The 27,045-nt window shown below is 41.2% G+C and overlaps 2 protein-coding genes across 5 annotated transcripts; one reads left to right on the forward strand and one right to left on the reverse strand.

Moving 5' to 3' along the window:
• Positions 1-2,017: 2,017 nt before the first annotated feature.
• On the forward strand, positions 2,018-14,517 carry INIP (INTS3 and NABP interacting protein). Of its 4 annotated transcripts, none has more exons than XM_064404865.1 (6): positions 2,018-2,150; positions 2,888-2,995; positions 3,537-3,624; positions 10,236-10,338; positions 12,851-12,941; positions 13,846-14,517. In XM_064404865.1, the coding sequence occupies exons 3-6, from the start codon at positions 3,600-3,602 to the stop codon at positions 13,939-13,941; spliced, it is 315 nt and encodes a 104-aa protein (XP_064260935.1). In that variant the 5' UTR covers positions 2,018-2,150; positions 2,888-2,995; positions 3,537-3,599; the 3' UTR covers positions 13,942-14,517. The 4 variants fall into 4 exon arrangements, 3 of the variants coding, with proteins under 3 accessions (XP_064260935.1, XP_064260937.1, XP_064260934.1); XM_064404867.1 differs by lacking the exon at positions 2,018-2,150 and adding an exon at positions 2,366-2,521 and having other exon boundaries at positions 2,888-3,067; XM_064404864.1 differs by lacking the exon at positions 2,018-2,150 and adding an exon at positions 2,367-2,521.
• A 7,874-nt stretch (positions 14,518-22,391) lies between these two features.
• LOC135291258 (uncharacterized protein KIAA1958-like) lies at positions 22,392-24,446 on the reverse strand (the record flags this gene model as incomplete). Its single annotated transcript, XM_064405292.1, is given in 4 exon segments — positions 22,392-23,871; positions 23,874-24,103; positions 24,105-24,283; positions 24,285-24,446. Coding segments are annotated over 4 exon segments (789 nt in total), but the record flags the coding sequence as incomplete, so codon positions are not given.
• Positions 24,447-27,045: the final 2,599 nt, after the last annotated feature.

The following is a 27,045-nucleotide window of genomic DNA, read 5'->3' on the forward strand; positions in this document are numbered from 1 at the left end:
ATTCACCACACCTGTACAGAAATATAGCATTAATGACTCCCAGCTTTTCTTCACCTGAGTTTCCTTGCCGATGACTCTTCCTCCTCGCCCTGCTGCTTCTTCCTTCTCTATCTTCCTTTCTTGATCCCCAAACAAGAACCCCTGCCCACTAATTAATTCTTCTTGCCATGGTTAGCTGTGTAAAGAGGAACACAGCAGGTAGGCCTGTCTGCCTTAAACTGCATCTTTTCAGAATCACTTACATCCTCAGTCCTGGAATGACATCACAGAGAATTGCACCAGGTAGGATTATCAGTCTGGATGCTGTGCTGCTCTTCACTCACCTTGCTCCTCAGCAGTTAATGATTGCAAGCGAGGTGTCTAGATAAAATGGTCTGCAAATCACCCAAGGGATAATTAAAAGGAAAAAAAATAGCACATATTGCATTTCTAAAGGCAGAATGAGAAATAACAAAATGAAACAAAACAAAAAGCAATACCAAAACAGAATCAGGAGGGCAGGTGCTGTCAGCTGTTCTTGCACAGAGAACAGTTGACAAAAATACATGTGGGAATGGCAGCAGTGTTTGCTTCTCACAGTATTAATCAACAAGGCTTTAAAGCAAACAGAAAACTCCCTGAGATTGTCTGCTGGTTTGGATACAGGCACACACACACCCCTACACAAACACACACACACACACCCCACCACACACTGCTTTTACCAGGCAAACAATCCAGGTAACTAAATTCTACATCTGGATATTACAAGTTTTCAGACACAAATTTGTTCAGTTTTACAAATGTTAAACAGTGTCCGTGTCTTTGCAAAATATAAATGGAAGGACAGCATACTTGGTTAGCAGGTTCTTGTCTATCTCATAGAATCCATGTGTATAATACTAAGGCACACTATTTTAAGACAAATTAATCCATTATTATAGGCACTAACAAGATTTTTATGTATTCTGTACACTCTCAAAAATGTAATTTATTTATTCAAGATAGTAATGCTGGCTGCAGCACATCTTTAGTAATTGTTAATTGCCTTCAATATTTCTGTAATATGTGGTTGTCCAAGCTAATAAATTAGTGTGACCCTATGTGTTTTCTTACCAATATAAATAATTCCATTGTAACTAAATCAGCAGTTTTTAATGACCTCTTTTTGCACTTTAGGCCTGAACAGTGAGAAGGTTATGGACTCCTACCATTTAATGAAAGAGAAAGCAGATGAAATAAATGCCCTGCAGCATACAGAAGGTTTGACTTACTAGATCCAATATCACCCATGCTGTAAGGGTCATTTGCTCAGAAGTGCCTGTTACATACACCATCAAAACCTTAATACAAAAAAATTTAATAACCTGCAGTTAAAGCACGTCTACATAGACATCTTGAACTAAGTAATAAAAAGAAAAGTAACTGTTTTCCTGTTTTTATCCTTACATTCAGTTAAAGAAGAAAAAAGGCCTTTGTTTAATGAAAATTGTTTAGTGCCTTAAAAAAAACCCTGCATATAAAACTGAAGCAGACAATGTGACTGATTTTTGGCTGCAGAGAGGTCAGAGTTGGCCCCATCTGTATGCAGCCTTTAAATTATTTATTTATAGCAATCCTTAATAATTGATTTATGTACAATCAAAGCTACAGCTGCTACTCAGACTGGCTTGATTTAAATAAGTATTTTAACCACAAGGGCAGAAAAAGTCTTACATTGCAGCTTTAAGACTATGGTTTATTCCCCAGGTCAGACCGGATCATTTAATCAGATACTTTCATCTATACTGCTGATTCTTGACATTCCAGAAGCAAACCATGCACTAGTTCCATGAACAAATCTCTCTGTAATTAATTCCAAATATTGCTGCTGTGTTCACACACAATCTGCGTGACAGTGATTTAAAGGAAAAAAGAAAACAGGAGAAGAGGACACAACCTCAAGTTGCACCAGGGGAGGTTCTTCCCTGCAAGAGCGATTAGATTTTGTAATGAGCTGCCCAGCCCAGGGAGGTGGCGGAGCCAGCGTCCCCGGAAGTGTTAAGCAATGACTGGATGTGGCACTCAGTGCCATGGTCTGGTTGACAGGGTGGTGTTGGGTCACCGGCTGGACTCCATGACCTCGGAAGTCTTTTCCAACCTGATTCCGTGATCCCTTCCCTACCTTAATAGTAAGAACACTTAAACAGTGTTTTTACTATTTAACCTCGATGCTGCCCGGAGTCCCCATTGTGTGGCCCAAGCATGAAACCCTGGCTCCCGTCGCCAGGCGGATGTCCTCGGCAGGAGCAAGCTCAGGCAAACGCTGCCTTACCGCTGAGCGCGACACTGCGCGGGCCTGCCCGCGCCTCCACACGCCCAACCGCGACCCTTCCGGGCCTGGGCAGGCCGAGGGCAGGGCACGGGAAGAGAGGAGGGCCCGGCACAGAGGAGGCGAGGGCGCTGTCGCGCCGTGCGAGCGTCACGGGCAGGGGGCGGAGGCGGCGCGGCCGCGCTGCGGGAAGGGGAGCGGGGGAAAGGAGCCGGAGCCCCGCGCTCTCGGGTAGGTGGGTGGCGGGCGGGACTGCAGGGCCTGGGCCAGGCCGGCTGGCCTGGGGCGGGACATCGCGCCCGGGTCGGGGAGAGCCGAGGAAGCCATGCGTCCATTGTGGGCGGGAGGGAAGAGGCGAGCGGGAGAGCCCATTCCCGAGTGTGCGGGGGGGAGAGGGCAGCGGCGGGAGTGGGTCAGGCCATCCCTGGCTGTTGGAGAAACCCGTCTCGCCTGCTCTTGCTGCGCTTAATTAGTGCTGCCATTGAGTAGCACTAATTCACCGCAGCGCTGCTGTTCAGGGACCCAGAGGTACAGAGCGTAGCGGTGACACGGTCTCCTGTGGAAGTGTGACTGACTTGTGCTCCACGCTTCCTGCAGGATTCAGCGTTCCCGTCCCTCGCCTCCGCCTGGCTGAGCCAGAGCTCTTCGCCACTGCACTTTACAGCCTGGCACCTTGATGGAAACAGATGTTGGTGGTGGTCCGAGGTGACGTATGACCGAGGAGCAGCAGGCCTCCTTTTTTGTTTTGCCACACTGCAGCTAACTTTGTCCGGTCTTGTATGTGGGATTTAAATTGCCTCTCCTCAGACAATCAGTTTTTCTTGAGTTAGAGCCTAAACTGTGTTCTTCCAAGGCTTCAGATTTTAAGGACTACAAAGGTTTGATGTAATTCTTAAGCGTAGTCTGACATACCTTGTCAGAAGACGTTCAGTTGGGAAAATGGGTGTATGACTCCACTTGTGTATATAATTTTTAGTAGAATGGAAGTCACAAGAAACTGCTACCACTTCTACTAATAGAAATTACTAGAATCTGAAAAAAAGGGTTGATCACAACCCTTGGTATTTCAAGCCTAAAGTTTCAGCCAGAACGATATATACTGTAGAATGCATTTTAAGCATCACACATGCTGTGTTTGGCTTGGGCTTTTTAACAGTTGCCATATTTATGAATTCTCTAACTGATTGAATTCCAGGTTCTTTTTTTTAATGAACTATGTTCATCTTATATTGTGCCTGTTTTGCAGATATTTGTGGGGGTTAAATTATTTGAACTCCAGCTGAATAAAACAAGGGCTGAAAATTGAAAGATGGCAGCAAATCCTTCAGGACAAGGTAGGTTTTAATTTAAGTATTCAAAGAAAAAGTGAATGCAAAATATCAGTGAAGTCACCATAACTGTCAGTTTATTTTTATGGAAAGATGAAGAAAGGAAAGAGAGGTAGGGCTGAAAGCAGAAGAATGGCAGCAATTCCTCTGGGACAAGGTACACACACATTTAATGGTTAAAAGACCACTGATGGCTGGGAAGCTCTTTATTATTGAACATAATGTTGTGCTCAGGGTTAGGAAGTATGTATCATGCCTGTGGTGCAGTGATCATTTCCTGAAGCTTATTTCAGACACAACCCTTGGCCTTTAGCATGACTTGCAGCTGTTGCACTCAACATCAGAGAACAGCCAGAAATCAAATATGTTCCATGTCATGTTGGGAACAGCAAGACCCAGGCAGTAATATCTGTCACAGGCAATTGGCCAGGCCCAGGAGAAAAAGCCAGTTAAAACTGTCATGGCAACTGCGATGAAATGTTCCTTTTTACCAAGATGCATCTCCATTGTATCCTTAAAATAATAAAAATCTTAGTAATGGTCCATCTATCCAGGTAATGCGTGTGCTTTAGAGGGGGCTGAGGGTCTGGAGGTGTCACCCAGTAAGTTTGAAGGAGGATCTTAAATCGCCCTCTAGAGGTGTTTTCTGGAAACGTTAGGGGATCTCTGAGGCTTTTCTTATATGGAAGAGCTGGAGAAAAAGCTTCTCAGGTATGGCTCTTCCCTTACTTGGTTATGAGAAATGAATTCTGGGTTCAGTTTCCCAGCAAGTGGAGACTTTTTGCAGGTCTGTCGTTTTCTCTTTGCCTCAAGCAGTCCTGCAAACCTGGTGTTGCTGGATGATACTTCAGGGGTGTCATATGACTCATGTGGGTCCAAACCACAGATTTTACTTGCTACTTGATGAAAAGGAGGTAGTTTCAGGAATGCTTTTTGAAATTTTTTGTGGTGTTGACAGAAGTACTGCAGATTGCAGAGCTGTCTGTTTGGAAATTTTAACTCTACAGTAAGTTTTTGGTACATAATGGTAAATCTTGCTATTCTGTGAATACCAAAATCGACATCACTGCAAGGAATAGCATGTTGTCATAGAGAGTTAAAAGCTGCTTTTTCTTAAATATGTTGGTTTACTGAGAGATGGGATTTTAGTGCCAGAATACCTTTGCTTCTCTCCTGATTCCAGAGTCTTAGAATTTAATAGAGCCTTTTATATTTGAGATATCCTTTACAGACTCATTAAAGGAGCCATGCCGTTATTATTTGAAAATTGTTTGGATTAAGGAGACAAGAAACACTATAAATTACCAAATAAGCCTATAAGTAGTCCAACTAGGAAAATTAGAAAGGAACAGGTAAATATAAACAACAGTTCAGGGTTTCTGTCTTTGCTAGATGCAGTCTGGTCGTGAAAAGGGCTGTGGAAAACACTGCATTTTTAGCTTGCCTCTTGGCACATGTATTAGTACTGTTCAAGGAATCTATTCTCTTTACTTGGACAAAAAGAATACAAGTTTACTGAAATGCTCACCTTATGAATGGTAGCAGAGCTGTTAGGATGAATTAAACATTAGCCTTCCACACCCCAGGCAGACTGTGATGGTAACTTTTTGTACCGAATTACTGCTTTTCCTTTGATTTGTATCAGGTATTTTCTCAAGAGTAAATTTGACTTTTCCATTGATAACAGACTTGGACTATAAAAGTTAAGATTTTTGGACCAGGCTTGCATTCACTGGCCTCTTAGTAAAGCACTCTTGGTGGTGAGCTGCATGTGAGTGCAGACAGATGCAGAAGAATTGAATGAAAAGCCTTACTTCAGTTCATTAGTACCACAGGGAACTGATGGCATTTACAAGCAATGGAAGATCTTGCTGTATGCTGTGTGCTGTCCACTACGTGCATTCATTGACCAGAGTGATACACTTCGAGGGGTGGAAATCAGCTTCTGAATTACAGCAAATACTTCCAGGTGCTCAGGGACATGCTGCTCCTACTGCAGTACTTCACAGTACTTAGGCAACATGCCATTCATCAGGCTGCTCTTATGAAATGCCTTTGCTTGTGCACAGCAAGGCCAGAGCATTGCTGTGTGTCACTGAATTAGCCACTCTGTGTATGAGCCCTCCTAGAGGAAGCCATCTGACATGAGAGACATGTAACTGCTCAGGACAGAATTCTCATTTCGGTCCTCAAAGGTGGAAAAAATACATATCCTGCTTCAGACAGGGCAGAAAATAGGAGTCCTGGTTTGTTGGAAGAAGAAGCTCTTGAAATATTAACAGAATTCTAAATTTCAGGCTGCAGCAATTCTAAAGTCACTTTATGTTCTAAAAGTTGTTTATGCTTTTCCCTAAAGGTATGTGGGGGCATTCACAGAGCACAGTCTAAGCAGCTAAATTTGGTTCTCTGTTCACTGAGTTTGAAAAGGAAGATTGTGCTGTTCTGTGTTCCGTTATGTCATCATCTACGCATTTTGCTCTTCCCTATCTGAGTCTGATCTGTGTGTAAGCATACTACTTGAGAACTTTGCATCCATACAGCTGTCAATTATTTATGTTCAGCTATGTATGTAGCTGTTTTCTGGAGGCACAGACAAAATACTAATGTATTTATAAGTAATTCAGCGTAATTTACTGAATAACCAGTACACCTTTTGTTTCATTGTCACACAAGGTATATGAAAGCATATCCAGATGTAAATTGTTACTGAGAGTATTGTCATACAGCAGACTTCTACATGATGTTTTGAGATGCCAGTCATCATAAGCAGAACAGGCCATCAGAATAGAATTACCCCATTTCTTTTGCAAGTGGTGTGTGTTTAATATGGTCTTTAGATTCTGCTTTTTAAGAGGATGCTGCCTCACTTCATTAATGCTGCCATTTATAGAAACATGCACTTCAGTAAAGAAATTGCTTTAAGTCCTTTTTGAATTGAGCAGGCAGGACAAAATGCAGTGCTTTTCAATGTTCAGAGCTTGGAGCTGACATACACTTAGAAAATATTTTCAAAGCTATATTTTGAACAGAAAGTAACAGAGGGCTTTTTACTGCTGTTACACATCTATGGATAAATGATAAATGGTGCATCTTGGAAAAAACTTAAATGTGCTGTGAATCTGAAGCAACAGATCAAGGAAACAGATAAGGGAGAAAAGATAATCAATGAAAAGCAAAAAATTTTAAAAAGATAAAGGTAATGCTGTTGCTTGCCCTGCAGAGTTAATTAGAAGAGCTAACTGACATAGGTAAAGGTTAGATAGCGTGGTTGATAAAATGTTGAGATTAGGTTGAAGAGAGAGGCCTGCCTTGAGCTCTTAAAGCTGCCAGTATCACTCAGCAACGTTTCAGATTTCTCTGGCTTTCTGCCTTTCATGTGCAGAAAATGGGTGCAAGTAATCTTTCTGGTCCTGGACAAATACAATGCTTGATGTCAGAAACAGAGGTGTCAGAAAGGTTTAAATTTTAAGTGTCCTGGATTTGCTACATTAGAGAGTAATCTGAGGATCTGAGTGCTCAGTTTGCCATCTGACACTGCCATGATCTAGTTGGCTGCCTTGAATAGATCATTTTGTGTCAGGACTCATGTCAGCAAAGCAGAGAAAAATATTTATAAACTGCAATATTCGAATTGTTCACACTCAAAATATTAATGCAACTGAGCCTAGTGAAGGGAAGCTCTGTTAGGAAGTTCCTGTATTTGAAAATCTGCACTGGTTTTCACAGATGGGAATCTGGTGTGTAGTAGGGGCAGCTTTTGATTTTTGCATGTCCACATTTTTAGTAGTAGGAAGCAGAACAGACTAATCTGCAGATTAAATATTACTGTTATTTGTGATTGAAGTGGGAAACTTCTGTAGGAGTTTCAAATTGGTCTTTATGGTCTTTATTTTGGGTTCCTCAACAAGGAAGAATCTAAATTAAAGTCTTGCTTATTTATTGCCAGATATGGCTAATTACTTTCTAAGGATGCCAGAATTTCTCTGTAAAATGGATTTTTCATGTTCCACCTCCTTCATTGTTAACCTTTAAATGAACAGGCTTTGCTTTGCACATTGAAGAAGTTTACCTGCAGAAAGATCATATTGCTTAGCTGAGGGGTATTAACATGTATTTGTTGATTTGGCTTCTCCACTTTTTTAAACAGGCTTTTTTCTCCTTACCAATAACAAATTCTCTTAAACAAATTACTTTTTCAGCACAGTAGGTTGCTGATGGTTACTGTCTGAACTCTAGTGCAAAATACTACTTTAAAAAAACCCAACCAACAATCAATCAAACAAAAAACCACAAACACCACAAAGCTGTTATTAGAGGTATGAGGAAAGAAAAGATACTCGAGTTTCTTCTGACTGCCTCTAGAGTTTCTTCCACAAGATACTGTAACAAGACTCAAAATAGAAGACAGTCTTCTGCTGTTTCTGATCACAGTTTAAAAACAGCATTTAAAATGTCTCAGGCTTTTCTGAATCATACCATCTGTTTCATGATAAATTTAAGCATATTTAATCTTCATTTTTTTAGATCACAAACTTACATTAAAAAGTAGTCTCCTTTTTCTTTCCTTAATCATCATATCTTGTGAATTCCAAATGTGCATTTAAATCTATGCAGTTTAGGATAAGCAAGCAGTATCAGTAGGGTGCTGAAAAATATATAAAGGTTTTTGGATTAAAATTGTGTAGATTGAGCATACAAACATATGGTTGTTTTAGGTCAGGCCCTCTAAGAGGTGATTCAGTCATCCTATCCACGCATTGTCTCAAAAATTTACAAGAAAGTAAAGTCTGGGCTAGCTGCAGCTCAGAGATATTAAATCCTGGCTTGTTGGCAAGATTTGTCAGGCTTTGTATGTCAGCTCAGTTTTAAGGCTTCAGATTCATTGCAAGCCCAAAGTCTTAAAAAAAAAGTAAAAAGTGATGGTGTACAATACCCGAAGAGCAGAGAAACATCAAAGGCCTGAATCAGTACTCTTATCAAGCAGAGTTCTAAGTGGAGCTAATGCTACACAGGAAGGAGTGATTAGCAGACAGGAAAATTCCAGTTAATGAAATGTAACTGAAAATCTTGTTAACAAATGTTGAAATTATTGTGGGTGATATTACATAAAACCATAGTACAATATAATCAAAAGACTGTGCTCCTTTCAAGAGCTTTTGAGACACTGAAGTTTATGGGTGTGTGTATATTAGGCATGGTAGGAGAAAAACATGAGAGTTTGGTAGCAAGGCAGTACAGATGCATATTGTTACTTAGAGATGAAGGTTTCTCTCTGGCGATTGTTTCCTTCATTAAGCCGTGCAGATGAAAGGAATTCTGGGTTATGTAATTGAGCATCAGCACAAGGTCTGTCAAAGAGGATGAACTTGGAGTGCAGCTTCTGAAAAGAAGAAATTTTACCTTGACATGCTTAAGAGTTACCCTGTGTGGCCTTCCTCACAGCTTGTGGGCTACCATGTTTTAGTGCCATCACTAAGACAGTTTGCAGGGCAAGGGCACAGCACACAGCAACTTCCAGGGGAATCTTGGACTTTTTGTGTGGAGGAAATAAAGGAGAGCTTGACTTCTACTTTTTTTTTTTTTAATGATGTTGTCATAGCTTGTTATTTTAGAACAGCAGCTTGTTATTTTAGAACAGCAGCAAATAGAAGTGTGCATTTCTGACATGAGGAGTGTCCTTGGTGGCATAGAGGCATGTAAGAGTCAGCTCTGGAGCTTTTGTCCTCAGCTGTGCTGTTTGGACATACTGGGTAACAGCAGGGGCTTGTGCCTCTGGTTTGTTTGAGGGCTGCAGTGAGGTCCTTTATTCTATGAGTCATGTGTAGGTACAGGAGGTTTGCCATGTCTGCATCTAGAAGGCAACTTTAAAAATACATAGGTGGCAACTATTTTGGGCATTTTTGAAATTCTCTCAAGTCACCCTACTTCCTGACCCCTTCTCTAGTATTCAAGGTTGCTTTGGAAGAATGATGAAAGCAAATGGAGGCCACATTCTTTTATTGTGTACAGACAGTTTAATAGTTTAAATTTGCTTCTCTATTCCAGCATTTGATCATACTCAGAATAAGGGTAGTGTATATAGGACACATTATATTTAAACTTTTCTTCATAGATTGAATGAAACATGTTTGTATAAACACATGTGCAAGCTTAGTGATTTGCTCATTCTTATCTGTTATATGTATAAAATGCTTGTGTTACAGTTTGAGTTCACTGACATGAGAAACTAAGCCCATGCATATATTACTCCATTGTTATTGTTGAGTTCAACATTCATTGACTACTTTTAAAATTTAGAACCTGCTAAGTTTACTTCTTTTTTTTGGAAGGCAGCTTTTGAGCATAAACCTTGATTGTAGCTCCAGAGCTGACTTGGGAAGGGATAGGCTCTAACTTGAGTTAAAATCTTCTGTTTAAAATGTAATAATATGCATGATAGCTTATAGAAGCTATTGCATGCTGAAAAATGAAGCCTATTTAATAATAGTCTTTTCAAGTGAAGATCAGTCTATTCATCTTAGAGTCATTTTCTACTGGAATTTCTAATTCCACAGGGTTAGAGTTGGGCCACAGCAGTCAAATAAATATCTCTAATATTTTTCTGTCATTCTCACCAGGTTTCCAGAATAAAAATAGGGTTGCAATCCTGGCAGAACTAGACAAGGAGAAGAGAAAGTTACTTATGCAAAACCAGTCTTCCACAAATCACCCTGGAGCCAGGTATTTTATGTTCTTAGACCTCTTGGGACATCACTGATTGCATCAAGGAAAAAAAAAGCCAAACAGCTAGTGAGCTGTAAAGTTATATAAATACTTAACAGAAGTGTTTTCTGACCATCTTTAATACCAAGGCAGAGGGACATTGCTCTTTAGAAACATATTAGTATTTAAAGTGGTTCACACAGCATGAATTTTGGCTTCTATCATTTCCATTTGAGAATGAGAGAAGCAGGTATGCTTATTCAAGTGTATTAAATTCTACCATAAAAAAATCGGTAAGCAGACACTGAGAAAACATTTCATTATTAAGCTGATATGCTTTGAGGAATGTAAGTAGCAGGCCATTAGGTTCAGGATTCTGTGTGCTTAGAGAAGAGCAATTATAGTAGGAGTGAGTTATTCTTGAAACTCCCTATGTGCAAGACAGAGCCAGTGTATGTTATAGCAGATAATCTTGTAAAAGATGCTGTGTTGTAGGGATGATTCTGCACCATAAAGTGTAGTAGTCTAATCTGAGTCGCAGGGTGTTCCTGGGATTTCTCCCAGACCAGACAAGACAAGAAGATCAGATTTTTGTCATAAATCGGTAACTAGAAAATCACACAATAATTTATGTGGAGAAATTGACATCCTTAAACTTTGGGGTTAAGTGAGTGCAGTGCACGTTCTAGACACCGTGTAACACACAACACCTGTACAAGAGTCAAATACTCTGACTACAGTCTGAGTGCTGCCCCTCTTTTCTTCTGAGAGATTCCACTGCACTTTTATTTCCTTCATAATGTCAAAAAACATGCAGAATACTTGAAATTGCCTGATGTATGCTTCTGAGTGAGGTAAGAAGTTACTGTTAATAACTTAATGTGGTTATTACTTGAGCAAAATTGTTGGAAAGAAAATCACAGTATCATACTGTTAGGTACAGCTGCTGGGAACAGTGTTTCAGTGCTTAATTGTAAGTCTGACAGAGCTTCAGGTAGTGCTTGTTTACTCTCTTTTTTCTCTAAGGAAATACAACACTGATTCTAGTGAGCAGAATTAGAATTTTCTAGTTTTGAAGGTGGACATGGGTGGAACCTACAATGCAGCAGTCAGACTCTCTGCTTTGGTGTGATTTTTTTGGTGTGATTTTTCTGATGTGTGACTTTTGAGAACCTGACAGATTTTTGATGTTGTGCCAAAGGTCTTGGAACACAGAGTTGTCGGAATTGAGACCCTAAAAATTGTGCAAACTTGACCAAAAGAGCTTGATGTACCTAAAGCACAGCAGTGGCAGGGACAGCATAAGGGTGAATGGGTTAATTGATTTCTGGACTTGGCACGCTTGGCACGAGAAAATCCTGTATCCAAGAACAGGAGACCTCTTTTGAAAAATGTCAGCTTATGGTGGAGCCTTAAGCTTATGTACAGAAATCATATTGAAAAGTTAGAGAGTACAGATTACAAATTGCAAATTAAATACCTCCAAATCACTGAAAATACTGTGTTCTAAATAAACTGAGTAGCAGTCTTCTCCAGCAGTGTAACTTATCTTAATACTTGCCATAAGCAAATTTTTTTCTGAATTGTTTAGCTTTTGTTATGCATTTAGGCATAGATTTGGCTGCAGATCTTTCAATGCGCATGGTTGCTTCTCAGAAACTGATTTACTAAATCAGCTGTTGACATTTAAACTGCTGGTAAAATTCAGTTGATGAATTTGCTTGGAATCCTTGTCATTTGTACTTCTTTCTCTGTGATTGGTAAGAGCACAATTTTCAGCAGCAGTCTCCAGTGACAGTTTCAGAGGTAGTTGAGAATTGTCTTGTGATACAGTTCTAATGGCAACCCTCACCTGATTTCTGTGTTACTTAGAGTTCAGGGTGCTTTTTATGTCTTCTTTTTGGTTTAAGAAGGCAGACAAGCCCTAAGCTACAAAACACAAGAAAAAACATCAGTAAATTTTGATTTGAAGCCTTATGCTGCAGTGAGATACGCTAAATCAGTTTTAGGTACTCCAAGCTGTTACCAAAGGATCATTATTTCAGTTAACAGCAATAGGAAGTTCCTTTATCATAGGTAGTGAACTGCTTGCCCCCCACTGAAGATCTGTTGTTGTACTGAAGTCTGCAGAACTCTTGTTGCTGCTTCTGTTTGTCACAGTTGTTTAGAACAGTGACTGAGTAGTGGTGAAAGCACAAAGCTGCTTTAGAAATTCCTTGCATTGTCTAACGCTGCACCTCAGTGGTTTCATTGACTTCAGTGGGACTCAACCCATGGGCAAAATCCACAATAGGCTTCAGGTTTAGTTTGGCAGGAATTGTTTATGATGGCTCAAATTGTACAGCTGTGGTCACTCCATCTACTCTTTTTTTTCTCCTATATTTACAGATAGTAATTTCAAACAGTAACTGACAATTGTCAAGCTGTGAGTGAAATGAGAGCTCAGGAAGTCATGGTATCCATGGCTAGAATGGCAAGAACACATGTTTTGGCTGTGGTCTGTGTCATACCATCTTGTTCTTTCTTGCAGCATTGCACTTGCAAGATCACCTCTGAATAAGGATTTCCGTGATCATGCTGAGCAACAGCACATTGCAGCACAGCAAAAGGCTGCACTGCAGGTGAGCTGATACAGAGTTCAGTTTGGCGCTGTTTTAGATTGCAACCCTTCAGAGAGCAGCCCTGCTCCTAGAGATACTGAAAACCCCTTTTAGAGATTAGGTATCTCTCATTTCTGTATTTGTCAAAGTGAAGTCTCTTTTGTTATGATGAAACATGTCCTTGGGCATGGAGAGCTCCAGCTAGCCCCACAGCCATGTCTTTGTGTCTCTGTTGAGCTCCCCCCAGTCTGTGTCCCAGCCTGAGCTCACATGGCTCCCCTTGGCCTGCTGGCCATGCTGTTGCTGGTGCAGCTCACTGTGCCAGTTACCCTTGATCACTCCCAAGGGCACACTAAAAGCTCAGGCTGAATTTGAGATCCAGCAGGGCTCTTTCCTAGAGGTGGAGGGAGGGAATGTGCAGAACATCTAACTTGCTGGAGTCCAGCCTTTGAACCAGGAAAGGGTATGTAGGATTTCACAAAGGTGTTCCAGAGCCATACAACAGCTGCCTCCCTCAGGTAAGCAAGCATGTATCTACATCACATGAGCAGAATCCTGGTGTCCCATGTTTGGGATTGTGTCTGGTGGCACTCTGTGCAGCTGTCGTAAACCAAGAATTGCAAGCTGGTTATGGAAGAGAGTGGAAGTGGCAACATAGGGTCTAGGCAAAGAAGAGCAATCAGGAGTTGATTTGCTCCACCTCCATGGGGTTGGCTGAACAGAGCAGAAGAGAATGTCCAAATTAATTGCTTTGATGTGCCCTATTCTGATGTAGCTGATCTAAAATGCTGGGTTTGAATTTGACTATCAGAATTAAGGAGCAAACTGGGAGAAATAAATAATTAATGCTGCAGAAGCCGTGAAGTCTTAAATCATGTCAGTGCTGCAGGGAGAGATGCTTTAACAAATGCTTTTCTCTTTCCAGCACGCACATGCACACTCCTCAGGATACTTCATAACTCAAGACTCTGCATTTGGAAATCTTATTCTTCCTGTCTTACCTCGACTTGAGGCAGAATAAGGAATGTTGTTTGTCTCAGAAATTCAAGATATGATTTTTGTCCACAGCAGGAGCTGTCTGTCCGTTTAATTTCTTTATGTATCTTAAAACCTACTTTTTTCTGGGTTCTTGCAAATGCCATTCAGGAGTGTGAGCTCTAGTGATGGGGAAATAGTGTTGAAAATTTTTTATCCTGTATTTCTGTTCCTCTGTCGGGTCAAAGTCAAATGCAAGACTTCTTGGAGTTTGAAGTGCACAGGGTTTCCTCTTCCCTGTTTCAGTGCTTCCTTTAAATAAATGTCCAAACCAGAGCTACCAAGAAATGCACAATCTGACAGCATTTGTGTTTCTTTTTATTATGTACAGGTATGATTTTTGTAATGAATAATGAAAATTATTTCTGTCCATCAAAACAGACACGGATTTGTCAAATGCATCAGCCAGTCTTCCTCCCCCACCCTCTCCTATGCAGAAACATTTCTAGTGTACTGTTTACCATTGTAGCATCCTCTGGTCTTAAGTCTTTAGTTACAGTGTGCCTGCCTCTTACCTTGCTTTGTGAAATGTGGAAATGAATTAAAGTGGGAAAAAAGTAAATGTTTCTAACAGTCTTTTTATGGACAAAATATCAAAACTTCTCTGGACATCTCAGATGGAAAGTGTTGTCTGCAAAGACAATTCCATTTAAAAGGTCAAATTTTTCTAGTTAAGCATTTTTCAAGACTCAGTGTGTTTTATTTTTGTTCACTTTTTTCCGTGGTGTTTTTATCTGTGGTAAACAATTCCAGCTTCCTGCTGGAAAAATATCTATTGATCTTAAGGTAAATTACTTTGGAACTGTGATTGTGCTGCCAGGATAAAGTAACTTAGAGTGAAAAATAGGCATTACTTGGACTTGCTTATATCTCCACAGCTTTGCTTGTGCAGTTAGGCTACTACACTGATTGCATTGCCTACGGAGGCAAGTTCTAGAAAACAGAAGAGAACAGGAAGACTTATGTGAGAATGATAAACCAGAAAGCATCTGTTAAACTGGTGCCCATTTGAAACAGCTCTGTCCTGTGCAGAAACTTAGCTGTCCCTAAGTTTCCAGGATTGTAGTTGGCATTTCCTTAGGGACATTGAGGGTATTCTGTTTCTATATGCAGGGGATTGCCTGAACCCAATAAGCACTACTGAACTGTTAATATTTTACTGTTAATATTTGCAGTAATCATGAACTCAGAACAACTGTATTTTATTTTATATTTATTATTTTTCCTTAAACCTGCACCAAGAGATGGGTGCAGGTTTAAGGAAAATGCCACTGCTTTCATATACCTCGGCTGAAAATAGACCTTCGCAGAAACTGGAGCATACTGAAACATTTTCAGGAAGGAGAATCTTCTGGACCCAGCCTGGTAGAGCTTAAAGATGTGCAATTTTAACAAGAACTATTCATACCATATGCTTTTTTTTCTGGGTTCTGATGTGATGAGTCATGGGAATGATGATGGTTTTTGTGGGCAGTGGAGAAAGATGTCACTTCTATTTTCTGTGGTTGGCTCTGTGTAGCTTTTTCTTTTTAATTACCAATTATGAAATTACCATATGAAATTTTCCTGTCTATTTGTTATTCTGCAGTGTGAGCTGCACATCTTATTAGATGTTTTGAAGAAAAAGATATGCAAATCTCAGTGTAAAAGAGGCAGCTATGAATCTGTCCAACCTGGAAACATACAAAGGCAAAGATGTTAAAGCAGATGCAGCAGAAAGCATGGATTTTATATTTTAGTTGAATGAACATTAAAGGAGCTCTGTGCGACTTATTTGAACTATAGAATTTTTCAGTATCATCATACAGACTGCAAATGATCCACGCAATGCAACAGTAATCATCTTTCTCCCTTGGAAAGTTATGGTTGCTCCACTGAAGGAGTTAACACTTGTTGGCTGGGTTGTTTTCACCTTGGGTATTGAAAGATCTGCTTTTGGAAATTCAGGGCCTGAGCTCAAGAATGAGGAATGGCAGGTGGGGGCGTACATGCAGCTGTTGTGATATTTTAAAGTTTTAAAGTCTCAAATTATTCTTTGCAATTGTGAGGGTCTTCGTGATATATGTAGATAGGATTAATTGTCAAATACACAAATTACATATGTGGAAGCACCTATCTTAAAATTACAGACTCGAGCAATTACTGTCAGACGTATCAGTTTGTCTTGCCACTCTTTCTTTCCTAGTATTAGCAGTATTGGATACATTAATCTGTCCCTATGCAGTAACTCCAGCAAACCCCTTTCTCTTGGAACCACATGTTCAAATTATTACCGGTTAGAATACATGTGAACCAGGAAGTCTGGGGTGTGTTACTTTCTAGCAGTCTCCACTAAGTTGATCACATGAAAACTGAAGGCTTGTAATATAGTGCTGGCCTGTGTACCTCAACACGCGTGACTCAAGTAATTTCATTTAATTTGCTACAATAGAAATTGGCTTTTCCACTCACCACAGATTGGTGTAGTGTCTGTGTCAGAGCTGAATGGTGGGGTGGAAGTAGCTCATAGACTGGGCTAAAGCACCGCGAGATCAGATTTTTTAAGTGATGGGAGAGTTGTAATCTCTCAAGAAGAGATGAGGTAAAGGGATCAAAGATGTGCTGAAGCACTAAAAGAATTGAACCACAGCTTGTTTCTTAGGTCTGTCATCTTTTTCTTCCACTAGACAAGTTTTCACATCTTTGTTTTCCAACGTCACCCACCATTTCCCCACCACAATAGTCTCTGCAAAGTGCTCTGGTTTAACTCAAGAAGCTTGGCCTGTAAAACCATATGTGATTTCTTACCATATGTGGTTTTAGTCTCCTTTTTCCTTAGTATTTTCACTCTGCTAAACTCCTAGAAGTGCTGGTATGAAACTGATCAACAATACCTGATGTTGTATTGGACTTCATACCATAACACAAAATACTCAGTGAAACAAAGTAGTGGAAAAAAATTACAGCCCCTTGTGCATCTTGCCTAGATCTTCCTAATTGCTTTGATGTGCTCATTTAGTTAAAATGATAAATGCTGGTTTTGCCTTCATGTGCTTTCACCAGTGGTCAAGCCAGCCAGTAATTTTCTAGTCCTGTGGACACAGCTGGGTAGCAGTGTTCATGGGAAGGATCCTTGTCTGAGGTACACACTTCGGATGGCTCTAGGCTTTTATTAAATCACCTTTGTAATTTAAAGGCTAGAGGTCCTTTAAATTGGTTAAGCTTACCATCTTGCTGCATAGCAGAGAAGTTAGTGCTCCAACCCAAGCTTTGAAGAAATGCATGAAGAGGCCAGGCTTTTCCCAGCCTCTTCAGAGAAGAGGCAAGTGTCAATTGTCCACCAGTTTCAGGGAACATGAGCTTGAACTGATGGAGGGAAATGCAGACAGTGGCATCTTAAGAGTGCACAGCTTTTATAGCTTCTCTTACAGAATCTGCAGTGTTGTAGGGGGAGAGCACAAGGGCTGAAGGAGGGAATGAGCCTGAAACAGTGTGGTTATGTGATCACAAACACGAGCAGGCAGTGATTATCTCAGTGCATCCTCTTAAGCATTATGGTAGCTAATTCATTCAAAATCAGGAGAATGGCTCAGAAAGCAACTGTATGATTGCTGATGGTCAAATTTATAGCAGTGACAATTCCTTCTGACAGATCAGCTCAAAGAGCAAGCCTTCTTGAAGGACAGTCAGTCAGTCCTGCTGCTGAAACCAAAGCTGATTCCCATGTTCTGGGGAATATACGGATACATGAATCCTTAGGGAAAATTTAACAGAAGACAGCTGGGCTGCTGGATGGTCTGTGTGCACAGACACCTCTGAAGGAGGAGGTGGAGAATGAGGGAGGGATTGTCTGACACTCAGCTGGTAAAGTCCACTTGACCAGAGCTCTGTGTGCCTGATTTATGTTTAGCTAACACACAGGGAAAATTCTATAGCACCTGCCAGTAACACCCTTGTGTCCGGAAAGCCTGGTAATCAGTGTGTTCTGAAATACTTTTGGAGGGCTAAAATACAGGGCTTTCTGTGGTGATTGGTAACTTGGACAACTAATCAGTGAAGTAGTTTCCAAATGCTGTTAAGTCAATATCTTGCTCAGTGAGATTCTGCATTTATTGGAAGCAGAGAGTGTGACCCAGGTATTTTACAAAGACAACACCATCCTGTTTCCTAGTTCTTCCTCTTCATAGAAGGAACCAAATTATAGATGTTTCTGGGAAAATGATCTTTACATTCCTTCCTTGAATACGTGTTTTTTAGAGAGAAAGTTTAATTGATTAAATAGAGAAAGCTTGATTATTTTGGTGAGACATTATAAAAAATTATGTTAAACTGCTGGTGAGGAAATTACTTTCCTCTGCTATTGCACTCTGCACTCATTCAGGTGTTGAATTATGAAAGCTGGTGACATAGTTCTCAGTCTGCTTTCTTTAAGGCCTCTAATCTGGATACTTCGGTGTTAGTAGATGCTTCTTTTTCATGAAGATTTTGTGGATAGGGTCTGAAAGTTGTTCAAAATATACCTGGAAAGTACAAATCACAAGCTTACATTCATTACCTTCACTATAAAGGTACGTTACACATATTAGCATATTATACAACTGGGTGGTGGTACATAAACTTCAGTAGGGAAAGATGTCTCATTGTAGAAAATATATTTAGATTTACAGGCACCTTTACATCTTCACAGTCTTTTTCAATGTGTTCCTTGAATCCTCATAAGAGGCAAACTAGGTTACTGCTACCTTCATTTTTGCAGATGAAGAAAAATGCTAAGGGGTTCCAATGCCTGCAGCTACACAGAAAGCCAGTGGAATTGTCAGGATTAGCTCCTGGTTAGTCAGCTAGTGTGAGGCATCATCTGGAGACTACTGCTCTGCATCCCACACCAGGAGCTTTTTCATCGCCCTCTACTAGAAGGCACAGAGCTCTTTGCTTTCATTAATAGTTAGTGCTTTAGCTTTGGTTTGGTTTTCTCTATCAGACGGCAAAGACAACAAAGTCAGAGTTTGGGCCTTTTATGTTTAAAATTTTGAGTAGGAGAGGTGGAAACTGAAAGACAGCAATGTTATATACTGTGTGTTTGGAAAGAGCTTTCTTTCTTTTGCTTTGCTCTTTGCAACAGTGACCAGATAAAGTTGCCCGTTGTGCTGGGGTTTAGCCATCACTGCATGTCCTAAGTAGAGGTATATTAGAGCATCTCTCTGCCTGGATGACTGTAGATTTTCTTCATCTGTCAGTCAGTGGCCACTTGTGGAAGTGGGAATGGCCAGATGTGGGCCCAAGCCAAAGTTGCTGTCTCGGTTTTTCTCTGCCAGCAATACTTCACGGCTGGCTGACAACTGGGATGGGTCAGAAGGACTGTGTTTACAGACTTCCAGGAAGAGTCACACCAAGAGTCTTGTGTTCTCAAACTCTGCCCAGCAGAGGGCTTGTTTGTCCAGAGAAAGCAAAATGCTTTCTGTGCATTGGCCTGTGTAGGACTGGCTGCCTTGCCAGCACCCTTGGTAGTCTCTGTAAGGGGGGGGCGGGCGGTTTATGTCCCATCTAAGTAAGGGTGGGTTTGAAACTACTCTATTCTAAGCACAGCCTGCTTCCCTGGACTTTGAGGTTTGCAAAGGCTGACTTTTCCTTCTGGGCTGGGCCTGTGTGTATGTCCCAGTCTCCCTCTCACACACAGATTGGTTTTGTCAGATTCAGGCCTAATCACTTTCAGTTTAATACCTTGAACTGGTCGGTTTGCTCTGTCAGCAAACAAGCCTGCTTAACCTGTTTGGATAGACCATCTTTTTTTTATTGGTTTGCTCATCACCTGACATAGCAGTGTCCTGACATAAGACAGGCTCCTAAGCTCAGGAAGTCATTAATAGGCACAAATAACTGCTCATTCAGCCTTTGATACTGATCTTCCTTTCAGCTAAGCATTGCTAGAGCAATTACAAAAAATAAATAATTTCCATTTATAGTCATGGAAATGCTCCCCCATGCTCCTTTGTATTTTATTCCAGTGATAAACTCAGAGGCAGGGTTTTGGAGATGTCAGTCTTGATCCCTGCAGTACGTAAGAAGAAATTGTGAGTCCAGCAGCACTCACCAGTTTTCTGGTGATGCAGACATATGTTAAGGATAGCTGGTGATATTTAACCAAGAGTGGAAAGTCTAAAACCTAATTGCTTCCCTCAGCATGGCTGAAGACAACTCAGTACAGCAGCAGAGCTCTTAAGCAGACAGGAAACATGGTGATCCTTGTTTCTGTATTTATTACTTTTTAGTATTTCCACACTGATGCAGTCTGTGATTCTAGCTGGCCTGTTTATTATACCCTTCTGGTCCTTTGTAAGTCTTGTCAGCAATTTCTTAAGATTTTCTGTGGCTACCCCTGTCAGTTACTATTTTTTTCCTCTGCTAGACACATTCATTTCTCTCAGTTACACTGTGTTGCTTTTCCAGGTCCACTTCTTCCTTCCCTCCCATTAGTGTTCCATCCTTGAAATATCGCTTACCTGAGCTACTTGATTGTGCCACAACAAGTGTGCCTTAATGAAGCTCTATTTCAATACTAAACAACATGCAATTGCATTTTTTGACAGATGCAAGCAAGACTAGGATCAGAAAGTTACTTTTGGGAACCCTCAGATTATGTTCAGCTGAGAAAGGTCATTACATTATTGGATAGCGCAGCGTCACCCTGAAGAACTCGGATTCATTGATGAGGAAGTTGGGGGTAAATTTTTGCAGCACTTAAACAGTTCTATTATTATTGAAGAGTGACATAGATTGTGAAGAGTGTAACAAGCTGAGTCAAATGAAATGCTGGTGATTCCAGCCTGAGCCGAAGCCTGATGACATGAGTGAGGGATGCTGCCTGATTTTGGCGAAGACTAGGTAAGCAACAGCAGCACCTGATGAGTGCACATTGAGCAGTCTCAGTTCAGAGCTCTCTAAGGGGACAGGTTAAGGCGAGGGGATGGAAGGCTCCTCTGCTTTAACCCACAGAGACCGCCTGCATCTTGCATGTGTCAGCTTGCCACATCCTCAGGCTCTGACCCAGTGGAAGGCAATTAATTGGCACAGTCCTCCCAGAAACTTACTGTTGCCACCAGGCTGTAAGAGTCAGAAAAAGAGGGTAAAGCAGATGAGTGATGACTGGAAAAAGGCTTCTTTTGTGGGCCATGGGGCTGCAAGATGAGTTGCCAGTGCTGTCTTGGAACATGGGTTTGAGCTGTGCGTGTGGGAGCACCTCAGTTCTTTTAGCTCTGGAGAGTTCTTATTCTCTGCTCCTGTGGGACAGCCTGACACTCCGGCTCAGTGCTGGGAAGTGCAGATGGCACCTTAAATACAAGATGATAATTAGACCCTAGTGAGGCTTTGGTTCTCACTTTCCAAGGGAGGCCTTGAGACTTCAAAATAGTATTACCCTGTGCTGGTGCTTCTCAGACCATCTGAGAAGGCAACCAGAAACCCCAGAGGTAAGAGTTTACCACCGAGGAGCAGTCTGTGTGCTGCTCTGTGTAGGCCTGGAATGTGTCCTGACCTCCATAGCACAGGAAAGTGCCAGGATTTATGCTTGCAAAGGCAGTGCTCTCAATCTGACTGGAGCTCCTTCCCTTGGGATGAATGGTAAAAAAACAATTGGAACCCGAGCTGACCCACGGTTTCACATGGGCTAGATGAGAGCCTGACCCTCAAGTTAATAAGGCTGGTTTTGTCCAAACCAGTGAATTCAATGTCTGTCTAAAGAGGATCACTTCCAAAGAAGGAGGTTGAGAAAGGTATGTCAGGAAAATGCCTATTCTGTGCTAGTGAATATTTTTATGCATGGTCAGGACAAGCATAATGCCAAACTGGACGAGGCTTCATCTCCTCTCAGTGGTTCACACCCAGATAGAATTTATACAGGACTTTTCCCTCACTCAGAGGACATAAAGCTCCATCAGACAGCAGTTCACTCCCTCCCAGTTCTGTGATGTGAGTTCAGTATGCATTGTGCATTCCATGTAAATATGCCATTATAGGTTCATGTAGATGTGTCACTGAAGATTTCTTGCTTGCTTTTGATACAGCAATGAAAGCCAGTGCTGGGTCTCCTTCCTCCTCCCTGACTCTTATCTGTGTTTTTTTTTTCTGTCAGCTATTTCCTACAATATTGGTTTCAAGTGGCAGGAGATCTACCTATGGGATTTCCTAATGCATACACTATAGTGAAAATTACAGGCTTCTCTTTGACAATCAAATTGATTTCAGAAATATCCCCATAAGTAATATTTACAGCAAGTAACAAAATACACTTTGCAGATCCCTATAAATATGACAGCTTTTCAAAACCAAGACCATTTTCATGAAGAACAAAGCAAAACACTGAATCACAGCTAGGGATCTTACTGGTCTGACATAAAATGCATTATTTACCAGCAAGTATTAGCTTTCCTGCATCTCATAATTCACATAATGGGTGGGAATTGTGTCCTTAATTATTTTGCAGTTAGTGACTGGACTTGGAATTGAAAAAAAATTCAAAACTTAGGTGAAGGAGTAATGATCTTACTGATTCCAGCTGAGTTACAGATTTCAGTTGCAAGTATATCTGTTGAAATATTTTCATCTCATTAGTAGTCAGATGATGATCAACAGTTTTGCCATAGTGTTCTGCTTTATTCTGACATGGCAGGGGAGAGGTGTTATACTGATCTAGAACAATCAGTTTCTGTATAGTGGGCATGGTAAACCTCACCAGTCCTCTCACAGCACTGCAATAGGGTAGATAAAAACCCAGTCACACCTTTCCATTAGAACAGAAGCTGATTACACATCAAATATTGCTCCTCAGCTCTGTGCTAAGTCTTCCAGAGTGTCTTTGTGACTTAAAGGCTTGTCACAACTCCAGCTGAAATGAAGTTTTCCTCTCAAGAGAAGGTGGTCCAAGCCATAGCTGTAGAAGTTCAAGGCAATTATTTTTATACCTAATCACCAGTTTTTGAAAATTATATCGTTTGGGTGTCAGACCAAGAATTTGACTTCTGATATAAGCCCCTTTTAAAATGTCTCAAAACCTTTCCCAAAACCCAAACTGCTGGGTTTTTTTTATTATGTGCTCACCATTTATACACGACTGACCAAAAATGCTTTCCTTTGGGGATGCTATTTTTTTGTCTGCTATTAATTTGTTAATTAATTCCATATGTTTGTTTATTAATTAGTAAACCAGTAGTAGTTTATTGCAGTGCCTACAGGTCTAGTGTAAATGATCATGTAATGAAAAATAACTGTATTTACAATATGCCAAACAAGTGTATAAAGGTGTGAACCATTAAAAGATATGATTCACAAGAAAGTAATTTTTGTACAGTGCCTCTGAAAGCATAGGTACTTAAGCTTGAGGGCTTCTTGGTCCCCAAAACTCAGTGTCCTTTCTCCTAGCTATGCTTGCTGGGGAGGAAAATCCATCCTATAGATGTTACCAGCCTCCAGTGAGGAAAAAAATCTCCACCAGCTCTTCCCTTGGAAGATCTGGTTGTGATGAAGGAGACCACTGCTCCCCAGCTCTTCAGAAAAAAAGCAGTATTCATCCCCAAAATGGGACCACAGCATGTGGTCTGCCTTCCTCTGCCCTGTCCTGTCTTTCCACTTTTTTGTCTTGTTTAAAAGCAGCTAAACTTGTTCACGTCATCCTAGAGACTTCTTGGGATGCTGGATGCTGAGAGCAGACAGAGGGCAGAGTTGCTCTATCTTAGATGCCAAGGTGGAAAAACTTCCTGGAAGCATTTAGTGAAGGAGACAAAAGTAAAATTTTCACAGTGCTCCAGTTTCTTCACCAGCTTGAAGATGACAGCTCTGAGACAGCAGATCCCCACCCTTGGCTCCTTGTACCAGACATTCCTCATGCCTCTGACCTGCTGCCAAACCACCAGGTAGAGGGGTGACTTGTCCTCTCTTGCTGTCAGGGCTCTTGTATGCACATGTACTTGTAGAGAAGGCACTACCGGCAGAGCTTGTGCTCATGGGAGATCTCGCCATAACAGTCTGTATTCTGCCTGTTTTCTTGCTTCCTGCTACCATCCTGGCAAAAAAATAACCTGTTCTGAGAGTCTCTGAGCAATTCAATGTCATCAGACTCTATGCCTGCCTTCTCCTGCAAGGTTTGCATGTTCAGGTACTGGCTGCAGTATTTCCCCCTTGCAGAGCAGGGCTGTGGGGCTGTCACTTCCCAGGCATCCTATCCTCCACACCTCTTCCTCATCAACAAGTAACCAGACACTGTGAGAGCAGTCACCAGACATGCCAGCCTTGCTCAAGACTTTAGGCTTAGTCTTCAGCTTTCTTGTGGAAGAGCTGAAGGCGTTGCTGGTGGTGGAGGAAGCTGCCACCGGCATTCCTGAGGATCTGACCCAAGCCTCGATGTATAGTGCAGAATGATGTGGCTACAAAGCCAGACCCATTTGTTTTCTTCATGGTGATGCAGAAGTTCTCCATGCGCTCACTCACCTTCGCTTCTGGGATCTGAAATAAGAAGAAGGGGAAAGGTATTTATTTCAAAGTAGTTTTGGAAAGGAAGTGCACCACAGGTGGGGAAAACACGTTTAGGGCTTCTCTGTGCTCTCTGTGAAGAACCCTGCAGCCGCTTCCATGCTTCCCCAGAAATTTGTTTCTTGGCAACCTTAGAGTTTTGGGAAGAGGCTGCAATGAAATGCTGTGGTGTAAGGGATGTTCAAACAAATCATATGCATTTCACTTGCTGGTGCCACTTTTGCACCAGATGTAGAAATCTAGATTCAGAACAAAAGAGCCAAATTCCTGGCTTTTTTTGAAGTGAGTGAAAGTTCCAGTTGCACTGAAGTGTGACTGTGCAAATGTGTGTGACCTACCACTTGGGTGTAATACTCTGTACTTTCACAGCAATGTGGTACTTATGGAAATGGATACTTTTCAGGTGAAGAAGGAGAAGAAGGCGAAGGAGAAGTGAGAGGAGAAAAATAAGAAGCAGTAGCAACTTCTTTTAGCCATGAGATGTCAGTATTGCAATCAGACTGCCAGTCTGGCTGCTTTTGCTTGCCAGTATCTTAGATAAACCTAACAGAGAAATTTAGTAAAAAAAAAAAAAAAAAGCAAGCAGGGTTTTTATACTTTGGATCTTAGCCAAAGTCCTTTTTTTGGGGTGATGTCTTTGATGTTTCTGGAAGCTTATTTTTGGAGAAAAGTTCTCAAATGTCTGAGGTTACACTGCAGAGCTCTAGAAGCAGAAGCCATACCTTAGGGTAACAGCAGGAGATTTTGCCACATAGAGCATGAGACTAAGGTTGTGCACGAGCATTATGTACAAGGAAACCTTTAGCATCATGCTGGGTTTCAAAGCTACAGGCTTAACCATGAAGGAAACAGGGTATAAATTAGAAAAGGTTACAGTTTTATTGAGAGAAACTTGGAAAATCCCTGAGGCCACAAGGACATAAAGAAGGTTGAAAATCCTTCTCTTAAACTTTTTAACTTCATTTCACCAGAAGGACTGGCTTCCAGCACTGAAAAAAAACAGTATTCTGCAAAGTTTTCTGGCCTTAGTGATGTCCATGTAATCTCTAGATCCTTTGGTTATGCATCAGTATCTCCACACACTGAGAGCTCAGGAATAGCCTTGGTGGTGTTGGGGCTCACGGCGCTGAAACGCAAGTACTTGAAGTCAACATCAGAATTAAATTGTTGAGCTTAGTTGAATATGATAGAAAACAAATAAAGAAAGGGGATAAAAATAGCTTGTCCTAGTGACATTCTGCCACCATTGCTGAGTAGTAGGAATTTACATGTTTTTCACAAAATATGAAGAATTTAAGAAAGACGATTTTCCCTGATGCTTTCTGATGAGTTTATGTGCTGAAAACTCAGAGGCACCAACATGAGTTACCCTAGGGTTGCTGTAAATCTAAAAATGTATTGCCACACAGAGCCAGTAATAGAGGGAGCAACACAGCGTCTTTTGCCTTGCTGTAGAAACCGTGGGAGGATGGCAAAGGCAAAGATTTTTCCTTTTTTAATTGGCGCTGGCACCAGCAAAATACTCTCTATTCTCTCTATTCCTTTATTGGCTGACACTGTGCTGCCAGCACATCTCTCCACCACAGGTGTCTGTGCAAGCCAAACAGGCAATGCTAGTCAAGTAGCATTTCCACCCATACACACTTTCTTCTCCCTATTAGGCACAACAAAACAAGATCCTGTTGCTTCAGTGGACCAAAAGCAGGTGCATTGGGATGAATACCATGAGTTAAATGAAGACAAGCAGTGTGCATTTCATAAATGGAGAGCTTCAGCCCTATAGGCAGGAACTAAAAGCAGAGGATTGATGGAGAATTTTTGAATAGATGTTCAGACACTTAGTATCCTTTTTGAAAGGGTAATGCATCTTTACGATACTACTATAATTTTATTATATCCACTATACTTTAAAGTCTACTTTTTTAGGGCTGAAACTAATGGGATTTTGCAGCCCAATGACTTCAGCAGTGAAAAGTTGCTCTGAACATCCATGGACTGTGATCCCCACAGTGACTATCTCTGTGGGCAGGAAAAGGGGAAAGGTGGTACATTCAAGGTCAGTGGGAGGGACATGCTGGATTTCTTCTTCTAACCTTTGATTTTTTTGGTACTGCTGACTGTTATTGCAGCCCCAGAGGTGTAATGCTGCACACTGGGAAGACTGATTTTAAAAAGAAGTTTATATTGTTGCAGATTTTGCTGTTTATATAGTATATCAAAGGTAAGGGAACTGCATAAACTCAGCTGAAGGACCCACTGCAAGAACATCAAGCTGGAAGGAGAAACAGAAGAGCCCTACCAGGCTAACAATGCAGGCCCATTGTCTAATCCTCTGAGCTCTGGACTCTTCTATAACAGGAGTCCTCAGTCTATGGTCTACACATCCCTGACATCTCAGGGTCTCATCCTGAAGACTCCAAGAAAGATTGCTGGAAAAAAGCTACACATGGGGCCATATGTGATAAATGCACTTTACTGTGCAAGTCTGTCAAGGGACAGAAGTCCCATGAACCGAAGGGACCCACCTCTTCTGCACACTGGAACTAGTCAGTGGAGAAAACCAGAATTTCCTTCCATCTGAAAGGTAGGC

This window comes from Passer domesticus, chromosome Z, assembly GCF_036417665.1.
Source record: "Passer domesticus isolate bPasDom1 chromosome Z, bPasDom1.hap1, whole genome shotgun sequence".
In the NCBI taxonomy this organism is placed as follows: Eukaryota; Metazoa; Chordata; class Aves; order Passeriformes; family Passeridae; genus Passer; species Passer domesticus.

What these genes read in the sequence shown, in the direction of transcription:
- INIP (XM_064404865.1), top strand. Translation starts at nt 3,600, where the DNA reads ATGGCAGCAAATCCTTCAGGACAAG. An exon ending in ACAAATCACCCTGGAGCCAG is followed by an intron (nt 10,339 to 12,850) that starts GTATTTTATGTT and finishes TCTTTCTTGCAG; the next exon opens with CATTGCACTTGCAAGATCAC. An exon ending in AGCAAAAGGCTGCACTGCAG is followed by an intron (nt 12,942 to 13,845) that starts GTGAGCTGATAC and finishes TTCTCTTTCCAG; the next exon opens with CACGCACATGCACACTCCTC.